Below are 21,518 nucleotides of genomic sequence, written 5' to 3'. Positions count from 1 at the left end.
ATCGACACAAAGTCGGAACAGGTGTGATTCCAGGTCAAATTAAGTATGAAGATTTATTCAATAAAGCAACCAAGTAGTCGGCTTGTAGGCGCAATCAGGACCAGAGGGGTAAGCGAAGTTTGAGACGAGGAGGGGAGAGAAATGAATTTTACGGGTCGTGGTTCCTACGATCAGATAATTCACACGCACATTGCTTAATTATTAACGCGAACGTGTTCCGCGCTTGTCGAGCTAATCGTGCACTCGATCGCATGCGCACCAGCGCGTACCTACAATTTTGACAAAATTGCACAATCTGTCATTTACCTCTGCAAACAGGTTAATCGCACGCTAACGGACAAGAAACGTACGATTACCATACCTCAAGTAACTCGCTTTAACGAACTTCGTTACGGAGTTTTCTTTACGCGTTGAATCCTCTTTCTGCCTTTCTTTCTTCTTTTCCTTTTTCTTCTCAATTTTTCTCGTGCGTTCTGACGTTCGCAAGAAAGGCTAATCAAATACGATAATAATAATTTGCACGCGCGAACATCGTACGAAAGTCGCTATTAGCGGACGTTTCAAAGCGTAGAAAAGAGTTTGCGTTATTCATGGCGGCGGGTGATGAGCGTGTCACGGTGAAGGGAATTAAGGACAGTCGATTCTTGGCGACTTGGCAGATGTAGGAACGCTAAAGGTTCCTCGCTACGAGAATGGACACCATAAATTCAAACGTCGCCGCACAACGAGTCGAAACTTCATCAAATCAGTAGAAACAGCGACAGCATATTAGTAAATAGAATTGGAAATTCTGCTGATTGGTAAATTGTGTTGAAACGTCCAGATATTAAGGCGTTGATGAGGATTTTTCTGGGATAGTAGGAACGTTCGTAGGTCTGACTGCTTGTGTTAGAAATGAATGACAGTCAACCCTTTATTAAGTAATATATTATGACAATCTATGAATGTTAAATAGATTTTCCATGAAGAAAGAGTCAGTGTAAACTGCAATTACAAAATATTAATTTTAAGCGACAAAAATTTTTAAAGTACAACATATTGCTCCAGCAAAAGATTACAGTGGCCACAGAAAGTACTTGCACTATAAAGGTATGTGCAAATAATTTTTGTAGCCACTGTGAAACGATTATCACGAATATTTTATTATTAGACAATTATAACCTCCAACCCTTAACTTCGATCTTCAACCGTTAAATCCTCAACTTGCTAAACAGCACGCTAAACGACAAACAGCAAAGCCACGAGGAAGCTGAATTTCCAAACGACAGCGAAATCAATGTGCACAGTTGCGGAGATGGCGTCTCTACCTAAAACCCTACAACGAATCGACGTAACTCGTGGTTCCATGGGCACAGGATGTTTCAATTACGCGATCGAGCAATTTCACCAGGAAAAGTAATATTTTTGCCGCGCGTTTCAATTATCGAGCCCGTAACAAAGTTTCGCGTAGCTGGATGTCCCATGCACCGATACCGAACAAGAATGCGGTCGCAACTCCGTTTTCCTACCATGTAACGCAGCGATGTATTCTTTCCTCTCTTCCACCACTTGCTATCTATATAATAACTGGTTAAATTCCGGTAGTGGCGATCCTTACGAACGGTAGCCTCTAATCAACCTAATTTCGGGTTCCTTTGGCCCCGAATATGGGCCAACATTGGAATTATTCGGTAATTGTAATGGATCGGAATGTTGCGCGTTCGCGTTCGCTCTTTAGGGCCACGCCGAGACTCGGCCAAGCAATTTCGTATCTTATGCTACGCTGCCCCTTTTTTCTTCGTTCTACGGTTCTTCCAACCTCCACCACCTCGTCGTTTCTCTGCCAACCATTATCGAAGTCCGATATAGATTTGATTCTTGGCCCCGTTCGTCATTATCTCGATGCTTGCTTGCTTGTGCTCCAGCATACCGCGATTATTCCTCTAGTCGTTCCTCATCGTGTCTAGAATTCTTATGATGCATTCTGGTGAGAAATGTCGATTCACGTCGCTGTCGATCTAAGGAGGAGCTCCTTAGACTGGCAATTCGAGAATCATAGTACGAGTTCCTTTGGACATTGCAGAGTAGCTTTCTTTAAATTACAGATCATCGAAGGGGAAGCCTGTCTGGTTTTTTGTTGTGTGGGATTAATGAGAGACGTTGGGGTTGCTCGGACAAGATCGCCGAGAACGGAAGATCCGACTGACGGATTGGATCCGTGGATTTGTTTGGGTAAATGTCATTTATTTTTGGGACTGGATGATTATTCTTTTGGCTCGTAGGTAGCGGTTTACGGAATGTTCTATTGTATTGTGGACTTTGATTAGACATTTTGTCAACCGTAGGTCGTAGGTTTAAAAACTGTGCTTCATTTATTATGTTAATAATTTTCATGTGCCGTTTGCTCCCTCGATCAATTTTTTAGTTTTAGAAATTATTAAAGTAAATTGTAGCAATTAATATATCGTTAATACATTAAATGTAAGTAGTATTTTCAAGGACTGAAGCGAATTAATTTCGTTCATTGTTTGTGAAATCTGAAAAACTTCTGCTCAGAAAAATATTCGATGAAAAACACCTTAAGTAAGTTATATCAAACTTTTCATAGATCATTTTTCATACAGTAGAGCTCCATTTGTTTGAATCGTCGAGGTACAAATAGTTCATATAACTGGAATTTATTGATTTTTCTCCATTAGGTATCTACGATTTTTCGTTGAAATAATAGGAGGTCACGTTCAGCCAGATAGATGAGTGAATTCAGTCGTCTAGAGTTCCAGTTAATCGAGTAGTAACTAAAATTTCGTTTCAATAAATGAATTTCGGGTAAATGAAGTTTCGCTAGCAAATCTATTATTTAAATTCCAAAATAAATAGTTACAGATTTTATCTAGCAGCATAAACTATTTTTATATAGGATATATTTACTTATACTGTCTGATCAAGTAAACAAACAAACACAAAGCGTGTAAACTAATTCAACGATTTTCTTTCAAATTTCCGTTTTAAATCTTATCTTTCCAGTGCGATTTACAATAAAAGTCTAGTGGGACGAGCAATCAAGTAAATTGTGACACCCTAACGTGACACTACGATCGATCGGAAAGCTCCAGAAACGTAAATCGATCGGCAATTAAAAGCAATTGCATCGCGAAGACGATTAACATGGTCAAAGATTAGAAGCTCTCTTTTGCATATGAATAAGAAATCATAGAGGCTCAATATATCAAAGAAAATGGTGATTCATATGTTCCTTCGGGATCGATTATTTTTCTTTCTGTTAAATCGTTTCAACTCTGCCGATCAAATTATTGGGTTCTTCGCTGTTTAATGAATTCTAGGCTTTGCATTGCGTCAGAGGTATATTTATCGTGATCTCCTTGATAATCGAGAATACCCAGTCGTGATTGAGATTAATTGCGACATTTTTATTATGGTCATGTAGTTGACATTGCTCATGCAGGAAGAAGAAAACACGCCTTGACTGCTAATAGTTTAGTTATTCTCTAGGAGAATTTCCACTTCGGTATAAACCATATTTGTTCCATTATTCCAAACGGTCTTCATACCGTTCTCTTCGTAGAAACCAAAATCAAGAGATTTTAAAAGATTGAAACTTTTGAAAATTTCATGAACCACTCCATTTATCCGAACCTTTTGCCTTGAGATTATCTTGGTAGCCTCTTCAGTTCCTGTCGTGTCGCAACGTAAAATATTGAAATATCCATAATTCATACCGAATAATCTTTACTCCGAAAGATTGGAACTAAAGTTGCAGCTCAGATTAAAATTTACAACGAACACGATCTTCCTTTATGATTCGATATTGGAGAGGAGGGATGGAATTCTAAATTCAATTCTAAGTTCTAGAAAAAACTTATTACGAATGACGGAGCGAAAAGCAGCTCGATTTCTCGAGCAGAGTTATCTCGTCTCTTTTAACTGGTACGATTTTCTTTGGTAATTGTATGTCGATTTTATGCAGCAAGTCAGTCCATTACAGATTCGAAGTTGCTCACCGTAAGATGGAAAACACGGCGAGCTGCACGGAAAACAAAAGCAAATGTCGGCTGCATAGGACACGCATGTAGGAAAGAGATTAACACGGTTAATAGCATCAAATTGTAACCATAAAGAATACCCAAGCGAGCAAGAAAGTACATAGTGTAGAGTGGAGAGCTGTGCAGCCAGGACCTTTTTTGTGATTTTAATATGCACGTGTTCGAGGAACATCATACCAACCGGATACAAGGGGATAATAATTTTTTAAATTGACCATCGTCCACCGGGCTAATGACTTTTCATTTCGCGACCGCAATTAAAATGAACGTTTTAACACTGTTCGCGATATCTTTACAAGTTGCTACGGCAGATACGCCTGATTATGCCCTTCGGCTACGCGATCTCTAGACAACGAAGACAACGAAATTGAGTAATTTCGTTGATCTAATATTTGTTACACGCTAATGAGGATTACAGCGAGTGTAGACAAAATGGGTAATTAAAAATGGAAATTTTATGCGAGATAGGTAAACTGGATCGGAGAGTATTTATCAATGGATCAAAGATACTTATGGATAGGAAAATATGATCATTTTCGTTACGTTAGAATTTCATTTCGTTCAGTTCTTTGCTAACTTTCTTGCTACTGTCTATAAAATGTTCTTCTTTAATTTTTTGAAGTTTTGAGATGAAAGATGTGAAGATATTAAACAGAATTTACATTTCATAATCATTGTTTTCACAAATTGAAAACATGACTTTGCGTGAAATAAGGAATAACGTGAAATAAGGAATAAATTAAATAATAGTCATATGTGTATTTAATACGATAGCAATGGAACTTATTATTGTAGCTTAATTATAAGTCTGAATTTTGAAACTGAGCTATTTTCTACGTTCTCTTATTATATTTGATGTGCCTATTCAGAGTATCATAGTCTTTACCAATTATCATAAGATGCTAAACTCGAAGCAAGACAAAAAATGAACAAGAAAGAAAACTTGTTTTCCTGCAATTTCAACCGAAATCCGTGGAACGTCGATTATGAAAGATCATGAACTTCATTTCAGTTGTCGAATTAATAAGGTAGCTGAAATTCTTGTATTATTGATCAGTCTTTGACCTTCTTTCACGCGTGCATTAAATTCGGTCTGATTTCTCGATTTAATTTCGCCATTCGAGGCCAATTTATTTTTTAACGAGCAAATGTGAAAAAAAACAAAACGGGGGAGAAAGGCGGAGGTTGTGAGAACGTGTCGGAGTCGCTGAACAACACCGGATCGTTTGAAATAACACTTTGCGGAAGCGTAAATAAATTAAACTGATCTGCCGCGAGCAAATGTTACACGAACAACCGCGATTTTATGGCAATCAAACAATTTACACACCTGAATTTACACTGGAATATACGATAATCGACATTAATAATCGAACGCTGAAATCTCCACCACACGATTTGCCAGAGAGAAGGGGGGCAGGGAGAGAGAGAGAGAGAGAGAGAGAGAGAGTTTGAAAAATCTAAAATATCGAGACGTCTTTAAATACTGTTTTTAAATACGATATCTAACTATACCGTATTACTCGCTCCTTCTTTACATTCGTATCTATTCGAGTATTTTATTTTTCGATCAAATGTTTAAAAACTATATTTTCATAATATCTACTGGAATATAGTAACATCCATTTCGAGCCATATAAATCCAAAGAGAACAGCCCCTTTAGTTAAATATTAACCAGACGATTTACAAGAAATAAACGAATGTTAAAATGAGAATAAAATGAAAATAAAATTAAAATAACTGGCATTAAAGATATCCAAGTCTTTGTAAAACGAAGTGCGATTCATTCCAGATAAAATACTAAAATCCACAAGCACCAACTTGTCCCTGAAGAACTTTCACAAAACAGCCTCTCGTCACTGATGAGTTAATCAGCTCGCCAACCAATCTAACCAGCGAGCTCACCCCTGACTGTTGAACCGCAAAACCCACCACGGAAGAGGAAAAAAATTCCTGAAGCACCGATCCCGTTCAAGAGACAAAAGGCGCTCGTCGATAACGAAGAATCTCTGGTCGACGATCCTGCCGAGGCAATCCTGTTGCTAAAAAAAAATAGGGACCATGATGGGGCCTCGTTGCTCGCAACGAGCCTCGGTCGAGAGCATATCTCTGTCGCGGGAGTGTCCACTGAAACTGTTGGCTGGTCGCGTTTCCATGAAAGGGATCGCTGTTTTGCGGTTTACCGATGGCGAGGCGAAACGATCGGCCGGCTAGGAAATAGCTCGGTAAATAGCGCGGCTCCCCTCGTTAACTCGATTTAATGGCACGTCGTTAGCAGTCGTATAGCTGGGGACGTGATCATAAAAAAACGAGTGCACTCGGAATTCGGGATACCCGGAATCGGTGAGATTCGCCGAGTTTGGTAGAACAGAGACACAACTCGAGAACGGAACCAGGACGAAACGTGTTATTGTACCTTACCGGTTCCCGTGTATCCGGTTCTCGGCTCAGGCAATATCTATAAAAGATGATAACGCCGCTGATTGCCGGCGTATAAAACTGCCAACCTAACTCCTGCCCGTTCGACGATTGTATAACTCAGTTAGCGATTCTGCTTTTCCGGGATAGGCGCTGTTGCCCGCTGCTGATCGCTGTTGAGCATTGGCCGAGGGAGGTCTGAAAGATGAATTGATTCGATGGATCGTGTTGTAATTCTCGATGATGGCTGATTGTTGCCGCGGTGCAGCGGTTTTGGAAAATTTATGTAAAGTGGTATAAGTTACGATGTTGTTGGCCTGGTATCGGGTATTGTGTAATTATAATAGATGTAGTGCTCGTGAGTCAAGAAATTATGTTATTGCATAGATAATTCTACTATCGCGAGGTGGGTGATATTTTGACTATTGTGAAATTTGAAACTATTTCAAATTCAACTCGAAGATTTGTTTTCTGTGGGTAATATGTAAAGCTGAATCGTGTTACAGATATATGAATTGAAACTCGATAAACGTTTAATACAGAAAGATATAAACGTATATCTAGATTCAAGAATAATTTGCATAGAATGCAAGTAATAAATGAGATGAAATAGACGCAGGAAATGTTTTATCAAACAAATGATTAAAGATAAACAGATAAATGATTTATTAAATAGTAATTGAAGAACGCGTTTCTCACTAAAGCTAATGATAGAGCAGTAAATTTTTTCATAAAGAAAGATACACGTTTCAATTTAAAGTACATAGTCGTCTCACACTTGAAAGATGAAGTTCAACTTCGTCGCGATATAGTCTTGGATACTCTTGGTTCTGTCACTCCTTTTGTTCTACCCTTTCTTTGTTGTTTGCAGTTTCTTTAAAGTCTCGGCTACAGAGGAGCATTTACAATTTTTGTTTGAAACAGCAGTTTGAAGTAGCGTTTAAAGTCGACTAATATTATCTTCTGCTTTGTGACGGCGCTTTTACGTATTCCCTTTGCTTCATCTCTTCTATTGTTTTAATCCTTCCCACGCGTTCGCAACTTCTGAAAAAAGCAAAAAGGTACTTATAATTTTTCTACTAAGGAAACATTGATGTTGTTTCGAAAAATAAAGTATACTTCGCGATACTCGCATTTCCGTTATATATACTTCGATTAAAAACCAGTTGTTTTTCGACAAAAAATAATAAAAGTAAATTTACTTTTTATATGTCTGTTTATTTTACTAGTTATTATTTTATATTCTTAAGTAAACAAAGGAATAGATAGTGGTTGAGGTTCTTTTATCGATCGAAAGAATACGCCAACATTTACGATCATAAAACGAAAGATTAGTTTCAACATGCGTCGAGCAAGATGCTTAGACCGTTCCAAGAATTACGATAATTTAAGTAAACCACATGATGTAATATCAGGTGTTAGGCATCTATGTTGTTTCAGAATTTTTTGCGTAATCCTAATTCCATGGTAGGAAAGCAAATAATTCCTTTCGCCAACCGTTACCCATCGGAATGTAACTCGAGCCAGGTTTTTAATTTTTTTCGCAAGAATATATTCATTTTGGATTTTTCAATAGAACGTTTCCCTTTCCTGTGAACCTGTGGAAGATGTAATCTCTCGTAATACGAACAATACAAGAAAAATGAAATAAAAGATATGAGATTTTGTACGTCCGATATTTTTCTATATACATGTACTTACATATTATATGGCGGTCATAGACGTAAAGAATAATAATATCACCATTTAAAGTAATATAAACTAATATAAAGTAGAATAGGTAAAGAAGAAGAACGCGCCGATGTCAAGATAACAGACTCACCCACTTGACAAATTTCAAATATCACATTTCATTTTAAATGAAATACACTTGTAACTACAATAATGGTTTCTCTAGTTCAAACAAGAGTATTTAAATTCTTTCACTATTTTAGCTCTATTACGTCCAGCGCCATCAGTAATTCATCAAATTTCTTCGAAAACAAATAAAAATTCCGAATTAAAAAGCTTCAAGGTAAACTGAATTCACCACTCTTATCATTATTATTATTATTATTAGCTCGCATCATAGATCTTATTAATCAATATAAACCACAAAAACTATCACAAAGTATATAGCATGTCGGGTATCGAGTTCGTCGAATCGTACAGACGGTCAAATATCAATCAACGATGCGATGATTGCCCATTTAGCCAGCTAGCAACAAAGACTTAGACCCACGAACCTCGTACCAAACTGACTCCATATTCAAACAGCGAGACAACGTAGGCCTAGAATGACGAAGCTGATGGTTTACAAGCAATTTCATATTTACGCGGCCAAACAGAAACAGAGAAGCCGAATGCCACGAATCATGAAACTTGTCGACCGATCGGTTGGCCTGTCGGCGGTGTTGGACACCGGCAGGTTTCCCCATTAGCATTGCTCGACAGGCGAGGTTGTTGGTCCAGTGTGTCTGGTTTCGCGAGCGTGAAGCTCGCGCGTGCTCGTCTCGTGGAACGCAGCCTGGACGTGCAGGATCGTCGGTCGTATCAGCGGCACATGGCGTAGAAACCCATTATGAATATTCAGCCGAGGGTAGCCGGCATGGCTGCGTTCGAATCCATTATTCATCGCCACGGCGGCATCAGACTGCGCGCTGCATTTTCCACCGGGTCTGGGACCTGGGTTAGGTCGGGGAGGAAAGAAGGTTACTTACCACTGGCCAGGGAACAGGAATATAGGTGAGCTACGGTCTGGAGAGCGAGGAAAAAGAAAAGGTGAGAAGGAATGATCGAGGAACTGGTAGCGGACAAGAGGAAGAGGTTGAAGTAGAGCAGAGATGGAGGGAAGGAAGATCGGAGCGTTGCGAGGAAGAAGTTACGAGGATAGGGGAAATAGGGAAGAATAGGAAGATGAGAAAGAGAGACAAAATGTGACTAGGGAGAAAAGAGGGATATGAGAAACTTGGAAAAGAGGTTATAGAAATTGCAAAAAGTGAAGGAACGAATCGTGGGGGAGAGGAATGGAAATATGGAAAACTAAGATACATGTGAAGGAATAGTGATCAGAAAAAAACAGGAGAATATAAATTACAAATATAAGGAACGAAAAATAAAAGATGAGAGAAAAGGAGTTTAAAAAAAGAATTGTTCGTGGTATTTTTATTTGTCCGTTTTCCCTTGGTTCGTCGTGGTCGTCCTCTTCTTTTGGATCTACGTGTGCTTCTTCTGCGCGGTCTCGTTCTCCTTTGGGATCCTCACCCTCCTCACAACCGCTGGTTCCTCTGGTCGTTTCGCGTGGTTTTATTCGTTGGCGGAAAGAATGCGCTTCGTTCGGCCTAGTAATCAGTTCGGAAGAGCCAGCTGAGGGAGAGGATCGCTTACGCAACAGAAACCCGTCGTCAAATTTTTTGAATTCCTGAACGCGCGAAATAAACCGGGTTCTCGTGATAGGAATCCATCTTGTAAAATTAAAAGTAACTTGTTGTTTGTACTACCTGTTCTATAGCAGAAAAATATATTACATTATATTAAGATTATCTTAGCTAGTTCTTAATTTCTGGTTAATACATCTAATTAGATTTCTGAATTATTTGTATAGATTTCGTTTAATTTTTAGCACCAGAAGGATATTAAATCTCTGGTCAATCTAAATCAGAATATAGAAAGGCAAATATATGACATACACTTCGATACAAATAATTTAAAAAATACATATAATAAATCGTTTCGTACGGTACGTATCATAAATAAACGACTTTTCAACAAAGTTCTTGAATCACGACATAATCACTCATTATAATTACAACTTAGTTATAGTGAAAAATCTATTTCCTTCGATCTTACCTACTCAAAAAAAAAAAAAAAAAGAAGAAGAAAGGTGGGAAAATGAGAAACAAGATAATTAAGATGCGTTTTTCAATTCCGTATCGCAAGTAAGCAGTTGGGCAGTTTCTAGTTACACGATCCAACGAATGGCCAAGCATACTGGTTATCATCTGTCTGAAGGGTGTTTTACACGAAATATTAATGAAATAACGTGTTAAGGGCAAGAAAAGGACAAATAGCGTTGCAAAGAAAATAATAAATCGAGCGGAGGAGGAATTCGAAGAAAACATCCGTGGTGATTTACTTACTTACTTTTTCTCCTAAATCGATATATCGCAGGTACCAGCTGGTTCGATGTTTGAACCGCAAAATTGAAGCTTGAAGCACGCTTTGCAATTATGTAATTCGAGCGAAAAGCTTGCTTGCTAAATTTTATATTTTCATTTTGCTTGGAAAGAGAGGGGACTCCATTCGAATTTTTTAAAAGTAAATCAATATGATGTGATTTGTGACTTTTAGAAAATTAACACGTTATTATAAATAGTTTACTATAAGTATATGAATCTGAATTGCGAGAGAGATTATAGGTATTGCGTAATTATAATAGAAAGATTTTTCTGTGAAAAAATCCTGCTCGGTGATAAGTCTCGATTTTGAGAATTGGTAGATTAGATAGCGATTATTACATAAGGAAAGTTTGAATATTATAATATATATATGTAATTTATATAATTAATTCCTGTAAAAGAAGACATTGTTTTAATATTACGATATTCAAGATACATATAATATCAGATTGATATTTTCTAATTACCATTAATTGAGCACGTTTATCCGATGATAGCAGCCCGATGATAAAGCAGTGATAAGCTTTTGCTGATTATTATCGATAACAATATTATTAAATTTTTAGTGACAATATATTAAATGTATTTTGGCAGTGTATTAAATTAAAGTATTAAAGTTGGAAAAGATTCAATTTGCTGTGCTTTAATCAAATAAAAACATAATGTATGTGTTTGCTAATCATATGAAGCCGTATATCACAATTTCTATATAGTGGATAAATTATAGCTTTTATATCTTTGACATAAATAATGGATGTTTCATAAGACAGATCGATAATTCTGTGAAGCACAATGTAATAAGATATATCCTTTTATTAGCGAGACTGTAATTATCAATCAACATTCATGTAACATCTGAATCGTCCATGATCACTTTATGGAGAACTGCAGCCACAAGATTTACGTAATAAAAGAAGCCCATATGGACATCTTTGTCGTTAGAACTATAGATCATTCACGTAATTTGAATAACGATTCATGAAAATAAAAAGCTTGGAAATTCTTTTTCTATCTTATACGTCTTGTTCAGAATTAGTTTATTTGATCGCTAACTAGGCGTTTCGTCTTGTTCTAGGTAAGTTGTGACCGGAGAACCGCGGTGAACGTTTGGATAATATTTCGGCGGTAGAGCTCAGAATGACGTTCAGATGCATGCCAGCCTTTCAGACACTTGGAGGCGGTGACTGCGGTGCATCCTGGGTAAGTGTGTTGTTCTTATGTAACTTGGTTGCCGCAATCCCTGCGAACGAAACGTCACACAGACTTATGCGTTTCGACCTTTCTTCCATGCGATTCCGCAAAAGAATTTGTATTTCGCGCTCATCCAGACACATTTTCAACGCCTCTTGCAATTTTCTAGTCAGTCAAAGATGATCTGCTAGACGTGCAACGCTCTGAGATAGTTATGAAATCAGAGATTGAAAAAGACTTGGAGTAGCTATCAGAATACGACAATGCAATGTTAAAAAACTGACAAACTTTAATATTTTTATTCATTTTAAAATAATGGGAGTTCTACTGTACGTGAATTACAAATTATTCAATAACTTTACATAAATCATATAAACAATTACTACTTTTAAATATCGTATTTAGATAGTCGTCGATTTGTATATTTTAATATTCTAATTTTCACTCGAAAATCGTTTTCGATTACCCTCGTAACAGCCCGAGTTAGCAGTTAAAAAATGAAATCTCTCCCTCGCGTATCTTCGGAAGGATCAATGAAAACCTTATTTTCTCTGTTGCATGTTCGTTCATTTGTTTACTTATCTCTCTACTGCATCGTTCGACACGGCACGTTAAGTTTGTCCGGTTTCGTAGCATGTTTCCTGATTTCATTGTCGGTGAGATAGCATGATCACTGTTAATTTAAACGAGAACGCGATCTCTTTTCTCGATTATCCACTCGCTTGAATGGTCTCGGAATTACATTTGAGACTTTGTATCAATGAATGGTAAAAGAAATAGGAGAATAAATAAAGGATAGGGTCATGAAGAACTACTAAACGTTGAACGCGTCTATGATACCTCATTGGAATAATTCTTGACTTTTATGATTAATAGATAGCCTTGTTAGCTACTTTAATGGCTGACGTAGATTGCAATAAATAATTCTCAAAGAGATTAGGTATCCATAAACGCGACTATAAGTTTTCTTTGACGCTTAATGAAATTACTATATTTTCATAACCATCGATATTTACACTACACATGCATTTTCAGATTCGTTTCGAATTTTACCAATATAATCAGGATAACCTTGTCTTGTCGCAGTTCCAATAGAACTTTATAACGTTTGTAACACACATAATACATATATACCTATTTGAAAAAAAGTATAATAAGTATTCAAACACTTTTACGAGCTGCTATACTTTATTAAATCAGCAAAATACAAATCCCTATGCGAATGAATAACAAAATCTTTTTAATGAAATTTCTAAACTCCTGGAAATTTAAATCCGCGAAAACGGATAAGAAAAATTAACGGACTACGACCCTGCACGCGTTAACTAAAGCATTTTCATGAAACCAAAACTATGGCGAGTTCTACGGAAAGAGGACCGGCACGCCATTATTTGCCAGTAAACCTGATAATTAATTCAACGACCTTAAACCACTGCAGGAAGCGGCAGCGCGAAAGAAAGATTCAATTAAAGGTACAATGCTCTTTTCGTCGCTATCGTTATTACTTTTTGCTCGAATACAACGACACAATCGTCGATGATGAAATTTGCTATATGCATCGGGAACACCGATGCATAAACCACTATTTTCCTTGGAACGAAACGCTTGTTCTATTTGCCTGTCATTGTTTCCATTAATTCTGTTTGCGCAGCAGAAAGTTTTCCATGCTCAAGGAACCAGAGAAAACTGCGAAAAAGGCACCGTCTAATTGTTACTCGTTGAATGGGAATAACGTAATTGTAACAAGCCCTTTTCATTAACCTCGCTAAACGCAGAAGGTTTTGTACTTACATCGAAAAGAAATTGCGAAATCTCTTTCACCGTGGAATAAAATCTATTGCTGTGTGTGCATTCTTCACAGATATTTGCTAAACGCAAACTAAGAATTAATGTCTTAAAATGTTCTATGTCTATATAGTATTTAATTCATCGGATAACATATCTAATTTATTGGACGTGAGAAACTTCAAGAGATGAAATTAAAAATTTAGCAGACTTTTCGTATCAGATCTTGCCAGACATAATAGAAATCGCTTCGCGTATTTAGTGCAATAGTAAATTTCGTGGTTGCGCAACCTCCCCTGAGCGATTATCATTCATAGCGTTTAATTCCGGCGTTCAATCTACTCACGATTTTCAATGCAAAATTAATCGTGTAACGAAAAATATTTGAATTACGGAAATGGTATTAGACAGCTTCAAGCCGATAACTGTCTCGAAAAGGTTAAACATATTTTAATCTTTAAACACGTCGTTACTCAATATACGTATTCAATGGCGACTAAAAGTTACTCGAGAATTGTTATTAAGAATTATGAATTTATATAACTTTCAAGAGAATGCCGCAAGAAAGCAATTACTCGGTTTGTTATTTCGTTTGAAACTGCAATTACAATGTTGTACGTGATAAACTTTTCTTTTAGTAAGAAAATGTATTTCTCTTAAGAAATAATACAGTCGTAAAATCTGTTTATCTGTCGTCAAGGAGCTGTTGTACGAACAATTGAGACAAATTGATTCTTTATTTCATGATACCATAGCAAAATAATTTAATTCAAATTTAAATCATTAACAATAGTTTCTGTACTCGTAAAAAATTTCAACTATTCATGTTGTAAAATTATTTCAAAAAGTATTCAGCGTTGTACAAGAACGATGCCTGAAGAGAAAAAGAAAACAACCCTGAAAAGAGATGAGATCTAGTTCTCAACGAACGAAAAACATTTAAGCGAGATTTCAAAGGGGTGGAAATATTTTTTACGGATCATCAAGTAACGAATTAAAACACAAAGTGGAATATCGAGCGGTCAGTAAAAGCGAGATTCGCGGAATTATAGAAACGGGAAACGAGGTCGGCAGCAGCCATTTGCCGCGGATAATAAACGCGATAAAAAGCCAACTTAACGCGGCTGCGCGGTCGTGAAGTTTGCGGGTACGAACGAAGGATTCAAATCTACCTTCTTATTCTCATTCCGTTGTTATTACTTTGTTTCCTTTCTCCCCTCTTTCCGAGGCGAGTAAATAACTCCTCGTTTACTCACCCTACCCCCAAGTTTATAATGGAGATTATCTTATTTGCCTGTTGAGACTCGTTTCAATCCGCCAGGCGAAGTCCGAGTCCTCGCTTGGTTCCTGGGAAAACGACGAGAAACCCGAAGGAAAGTCGCGAGCCTTTGCGAAACAGAGAAAAAGGGGATGTTACTGTGGAAAAATAAGGAAACGATAGATGGTTAGATTTAATGAAATCCTCGGTGCTCTGTCGAGTTCCATGATATTTGAGAATAATATATCGTTCTTTGAAAAATTGAAACATCGAAACAAATTGGTGTCTTTCAGTCTAGATAAAAAAAAAGGACGTAGAATTATAGAGCTTTATGTGGAATATGACATTTCGCGTGCATTTGCAGTCTTCCCTCGCGATCTTCGAACATCACCATACCACTACAAACACATTAAAATATATACGCTGCTACGAAACACGGTTACAGAATATAACAACTTCCAAGTCGTACAGCACCATGTAGGATTCAAACGCGTGTTCCATTACTCAGAATCCCTCACTTCATCCTTTGCATCCACCGAAAAACCGTATCGAATTTTCGTCAGGGAAAAGGACCGTAAATCTGAAACAAGCCACAAATTAATACGATTCGCCGATTTTTCGACAGCCCGATCATCGAGATCTTACTCCTGTCCTTGTATTTCACGAGTATTTCCCCACACTGTATGATTGCCGATCCACCAGTCGTTCCATCCGTTTCTAGCCATTCAATGCGGCCAACGAATCGCGCGTAGAGCTGCACCTTGCAATTACGCAGAAAGGCGGTCCACCCACTCCGCGACTTCGCTGGTTGCGGCACGGCGTAACAGGGCCCCTCCACGGCTTCTCTTCCCCCTCGCTGACCCCCGCTTGCAGTTTCATTATTAATTATCAGGTCGCCAGTGTGTTATTAGTGCACTAGGAGAAACCGCCCGCCTCGCGGCGCGACTCAATTCGAAGGAAGAAGCGGCCCGATCCTTAAGCCGACGATGATAAATAACGACGTGGCGGATACACGCGCACGTATAATCTGCTGCACGGTCGTTTTGAGTGACACGCGGCTGTAATTACTATTATCAATTAGCGGACGGCAGAGGAGATTTATGAATTAAGAATAAAAGCTGCCGTCGAAGATACTTTCGTATCTTCTATCCTTGAGTGTTTAATCTTTGGCGTGATGTAGATTTTCGAGATTGTTCTACTGATGAAATTTTACTTCCATTCTTATATCGTTTTCAACGATAGGAAATTTCATCGTTATAGTGCTTTCATCTATAATCGGATTTTTCTTTCCTCGCGAGGATAGGATATTGGCAGGTTGTTTTGTCGAACAAAGTCGCTTCGTCTTGAGTAAAAACGAACGACGAAGAACGCGAATGTTAATTAGACGCTTTCCATGGTCTAAAAAAATGAGAAAGATTGAAAGCATCCAAAAATTATCGTACCTACTCTCGTATTTCTTTCAAGAATGAAGAATCTTTCAACGGCTGTGCCGATCTTGATGGACACCTGTTCCGCGAGACGTAGCTCCCCGTAAAAAGGAGTTGGCGATGGAAGGCGCGCCAGATTCCCTCGAGGAAGGAGATCAACAATCCCGTCAGAGATTTACAACGATGCACACGAGCGTTCCTAGTTGCAATCTAGCGTTAAGCCATTTAATGCCGCGTGAGACGCGTAATTATCATATTCAAATTGTCAGGTATGCTTCGGGGGCAACGAGTCGCGTTAATGACTCGCATGTACCGTACCCATGTCGACGTCGTTGGCCACGATGTCCAGTGGGTATATCAGTCGAATGACGATCCTACGCCAGTCAATTGGAATTTAACAACTATCGGAAGAACGATAATTAGAAACGAAAGAAGAAAGACACGAAAGACACGCGGAAGCAGAAACGGAAGAAGGTCGTAGACCTTCTCTCTTCTAATTATCGGCTGATAATTAATGTGACGTAATTAAAAAGGCGAAACGACGCGGACAAATGGCGGCGAATCGGCGTGGCATTGACCGACCTGCGTGCATCGCGTTTAGCCTGCCGTTCGTTTTTCTCGCATAACCAACTCATTTATTTCTACACAGTAATGTACGACAATGCAGGCCGGTCGAACTACGACACGAAACAAAGCACGCTGTGGCTGGTCGGCGCGCGCCTATACGCCAGAAACCGCTTCTTAGCAAACGAGCTGCGCGCCGGCACCCTGAGGGGCGGCGAGTATTTCACCAGAATTTACGTTGCGTTTCACGCTGCTAATACCGCCGTAGTATAATTATAATTAGCGGGCTACGCCCTTCACACCGCCCCTTGGAAAGTTCGCCGTGTCGGATACCTGGCGCGCGTATCCTTCACCTTGATGTCCGGCGACCGGCTCGATGGCCGCGTCGCTATGTTGCTCTTGTTTTCGCGTCGTCGCGTCACGTCAGCCCGGTTTCACCTCGACTCTGCATCTTTTATTGCGATTAGCTTATCTTTTTTAACGCTTCCAACGGAATTTCTGTATGTTTTCTGTGATGAAAGATCATCATTTAACGCGAAAATGGAGATTTTCGGTCTGGCTGAATTAAGAAAATATCGTGGAAATATGGTAACCTTGAACGATAATTTATCGAACAACAACTACGACATCGTAACATTGACATATTGCAAGATATGGGTTGCATGTGGATATATAAAAAGTACTTTTCATATTTAAAACATTTTAAGGCAAATATTATAATCGACTGATTTGCAATGTGCAAAATTTACTCGTAGCAAACCTGTTGCTGCTGCACAAGAGAATTTATTATTGCGGATAACTTGTAATTTGCAACTTGTGAAATTTCACTAGTAATATTAGTCTAATTCTGCAAGTTTTGAAAAATAATATGGTGTTACAAAAGTTGGATGTCACTGATAAATGAAATTCATTAGAAGTTGCTTTCGCCGCTAAAAACGAAGGTCGAACATCCACATCATACATTTTTTTATACAATGTTTATACGAATATTTGTATACGACGGTGGTGGTAGGTATATAGATATTGGTCAAAAGCTTTTACCCTTTTCACGGGAAAAATTTGAAGCCGAATTACACGACAAACAATATATGCACATTTGTACATTTGTTCGACAGATATCGTATTTTTCTACAATTTGCAAGCGGGGAAAAAATGCACAGATTGTAAATCAGATTACATATTGTAGAATTGCAAATTTGTAACTGTGAATACCGCACCGAGCGAAATGTATTTTTTCCCCTCGGAAACTTTTTTTTAAACGCCATATGAAAAATTTATCTTTCGATGTTTCATTTGCTGTTTCAAGTTCAATGACTCTGTCGCTCGCTGTAGTTTTCCCTCGTTCATTCATAAACCTATCGTTGAAAATCATCTAAAACTCTTGTCTTTTACAAATAATCTACAAATAATTTTTCATACCAAAAAACAAAAGGGAATCGGACGGTAATATTTTTTAATCAAATAGACAAGGGAAACTTTCTTCGATCCTACGGAAACTAACCTTTCGTTCGAAATTCCATATCGGCATCGTCATCAAGATTTCCTGGCAAAACTGCGCCGCGAATCGAAGATCCTATCCACATATAAAGCCTATCAAAATATTCCAATCTACGGGTAGAGATACCGAGAGCTTTGGCTTCGGCTCTGGCCGAATCCCGTCCGATCGAAACTTCGATCACGCCCAGCGCGTCTGTCCAAGGGATTCAGAATGGATCCTGATCGAGATCGTCCGCGTTCAAAAGGGAGGCAGATGCAAAACAAGCGGCGTTTCGCCTCTCCGCTTGTCCGCCACTTAGCGCGCCGCGATCATGGAGTTTCCATGGGCAGCGTTCTGCACGGCATGACACCGGCCAATCGCGCAAAATTACGTGGAGAGGCCGACAGAAACGGAGGGAAAAAGGAGGGAAGCGAGCTGGCACAGGGTGAACAGGGTAAAGGAGGGGAGGGAGAGAAAGGAGACGAAGAAGGAAGAGAAGCCTCGGCTCGATGGTGGCCAAGAGAAGAAAGAAGAGACGAAAAAGAGGAGAAAGAGAATGGTGCGCGTGCCTCGGGGCGAAGTCTTGGGCCTCGCGTGCCCAGGCATGGCCTCGTCTCACTCTTGAGCGTTCGCGGTCAGAGGTCATCATCGAGCACGAGCCACCTTGGGGTTCTCAACCTCCCCTCGGTGCCGACGCCGATATAAAACTGCCTCATTAAAGGCGTTTGTGAATTCCGAGCGTGCCTCGAATCGAAGACGAGTTAGCCGGATTTGATGGGTGCCTTCGAATATGAGAACGCCTTACACCGATTTCCTCGCGTTTTTCCTTCGTTTTGTGTGTTTTTCTTCTTTTTTCTTTCTTTTTCGTAGTACCAGTTGAATTGCTATTCTCTGACTTAAAATTCTATTACGAATAAACTGTTGTTCTCGATCCATCAGCAGCACTTGACAGTACCTCGGGTAGTAATATCTCGGATCATCGTAGGAAAAATGATACATCTTGAGCAAAGCCGCATAGACGTTATAGATGACTTGTTTTAAACCACCCTAATCAAATAGAAAACATCGAACTGATCGTGCGTCTTCTCGCCAGTGCTCGCGATGTTTGCATATCGTCGTCCAATCGCCTTCTAAGCGTTTCAATAAACTATCGCGTAAAAGCAATAATTAACCGTACAGGTAGAAGCGATTCCGGAGCGAAGGCAGCTGATCGTGCATTAAGATCATCCGTAAAGGGCGACGCATGACGGTCATTAACAAAAATTTCGTCCGCGGGATCGGCGACTCATTCATTTTGCTTAATAACTATAAATTACGGGTTATCTCGATCGGCTTCGTGACCGGCAAGTCCTATGAATTTCAGCGTAAACGGGAACGTGGCACCCCCGTGTAACCTTGCTAGTCTAATGCGCGCGATTAAATCGCCATCGCCGATGAACACGGAAAAAAGGGACTAACACGGCGAAACGAAAGAAAGAACGAACAAACTGAAGAAAGAAAAGAAGAAAGGGGGAGATGGTTGGCGTACCCTGGTACAGGGCAAGAAGATTTTTCTAAACCAATATGTCGGCTTGTAATCAGGCTAAGTGGCCCGTTCGCCGTTTTAATGCCATAAACACCGCCCAAGCTCGGAACTTGTTTGCGATCGAGAAACGATCGCGCATTAAGCTGGAAGTATGCACGCGGCGTATCGGTAGGACGCGGCCAGTTTTTCCACGGAGCTTAACGGGAACAGTCTTAAATCATACACTTAAACCGATCATTACGGAATGTCTTGAATCAGTTACGTTTTAACGGGGGGATATTTATTACCGTCAGCTAGGGAGATAAGGTCCCTCCTCTACCCCTTTTGTATCCCACCCCTTTATCTAGACCGGTCAATTAGTCGGTTAAACATATGACGGTATCCGAAACCGGTTTCCAAGCGAAGCGTATGGATTTTTGTTTAGATGCTAATTATTTCCTGCCTCTTCTTGGCTCCGCCGCCGAAAATTATTTGCCGAATAAAAGATCATGGATCGAATATAAAAACGAAAATCACGCGTACAAGCCGCGAAGAGAATGAATATGACATGAAAAAGGATTTTTAGATGATTTAAGGAAAGTACTTGAGCTAGGAAATAATTACGAAAGTGTGTTTGAGCTGATTTGTGGAAGTTAAACATGGAGTTTCCATAATATCGTTATCTGGGAATATTGGTTTCGCTTTAAAATTGAAGATAGCTAATTTCTACATTTTGAATTATTTACATACGATATTTGCGATATACAATACATTTATTTGTATACAATATTTCTTCTTCAAAGTGTTACGTTCGAATCTAGGAATATAGTAACATTTATGTTTAGTATATTGGTATTTCTTTGGCCACATTCGTCGTGATTTGTAACTATGCTCTCCAGATAATTCAGAAAACGTGGGTAATGGTAGAGATCTATAAACGCTAGTTTCAGAAGCTCTTCAGATACGGCAGCGGAAGCCGGTAATGGAGTCGGTAAGCAAGATATCTGCAGGAAGTTGAGAGGATAACGAAAGATTTTATACTTACTTTATTTTCTCAGTAGATGGTCGTAGTATGTATTGCTGTGTAATTTCAAACGTATCCGCTTAAGTTTCTTAAGTTTCGGTGTTTTTATATTTATACATCAAATATTCGTTCATTAATTTTCTTTTATGTAACTATAAATAGGTCGCGTTAATAATTGGTGTAAATATTTCATCAATGTTATTAAATATAATCTTTAAAACATATACATCATGAAATCATCTATTACGTTTGTTTACAATATTTAACAATAAAATACTCAGGACAACTAACTTCGATCAACTCTCCATCAACCGGCGAATGAAATCAAATCAGAAACCAATTTATTTATCTGTCAACTTCCTTATTTTGTCATCTTGATTAATTATTTTCACCAATTATTTCATATTCGTTATAACTAAACCCTCAAATTAAGATCACATTCATGATATGTACATTACAGAAGTTTCAAATTACACGCTATATGATCCACGATCAAACCTAAAAGTTCTTCGTTGCGACAGTCTTCGAACGAATCTAAACATTGTTCCCTTGATCAACCCTTATCGCGTTCTTATACTCTGACAAACAACACCAATTAACGTTACTACTGAATCGAGTTCGATCTCAGATACGAACGTGTCTGCTTTCAGGGTTGCGTACTTTTATCAGAAA

The 21,518-nt window shown here is 38.8% G+C and overlaps 2 protein-coding genes across 5 annotated transcripts in view; one reads left to right on the top strand and one right to left on the bottom strand.

Moving 5' to 3' along the window:
* LOC126918395 (chymotrypsin-1-like) overlaps positions 1–21,518 on the bottom strand; it is a 253,434-nt gene that overhangs the window by 107,854 nt on the left and 124,062 nt on the right. The gene's annotated exons all lie outside the window — the stretch shown is intronic.
* Positions 1–21,518, top strand: part of LOC126918364 (transcription factor AP-2-epsilon) — a 201,292-nt gene that overhangs the window by 76,787 nt on the left and 102,987 nt on the right. For 2 of the 4 annotated variants that reach the window (XM_050726194.1, XM_050726195.1), the window contains one exon: positions 11,697–11,816. The exons of the other annotated variants lie outside the window; for them this stretch is intronic. In XM_050726194.1, the coding sequence (XP_050582151.1) occupies positions 11,754–11,816 (63 nt within the window). In that variant the 5' untranslated portion in view covers positions 11,697–11,753. The remainder of the gene's footprint in view (positions 1–11,696; positions 11,817–21,518) is intronic. 4 annotated transcript variants of the gene reach the window in all.

Source organism: Bombus affinis, chromosome 7 (assembly GCF_024516045.1).
Source record: "Bombus affinis isolate iyBomAffi1 chromosome 7, iyBomAffi1.2, whole genome shotgun sequence".
In the NCBI taxonomy this organism is placed as follows: domain Eukaryota; kingdom Metazoa; phylum Arthropoda; class Insecta; order Hymenoptera; family Apidae; genus Bombus; species Bombus affinis.
Note: the sequence above shows the minus strand (reverse complement) of the source record. Positions and strands in the feature narration are given on the sequence as shown.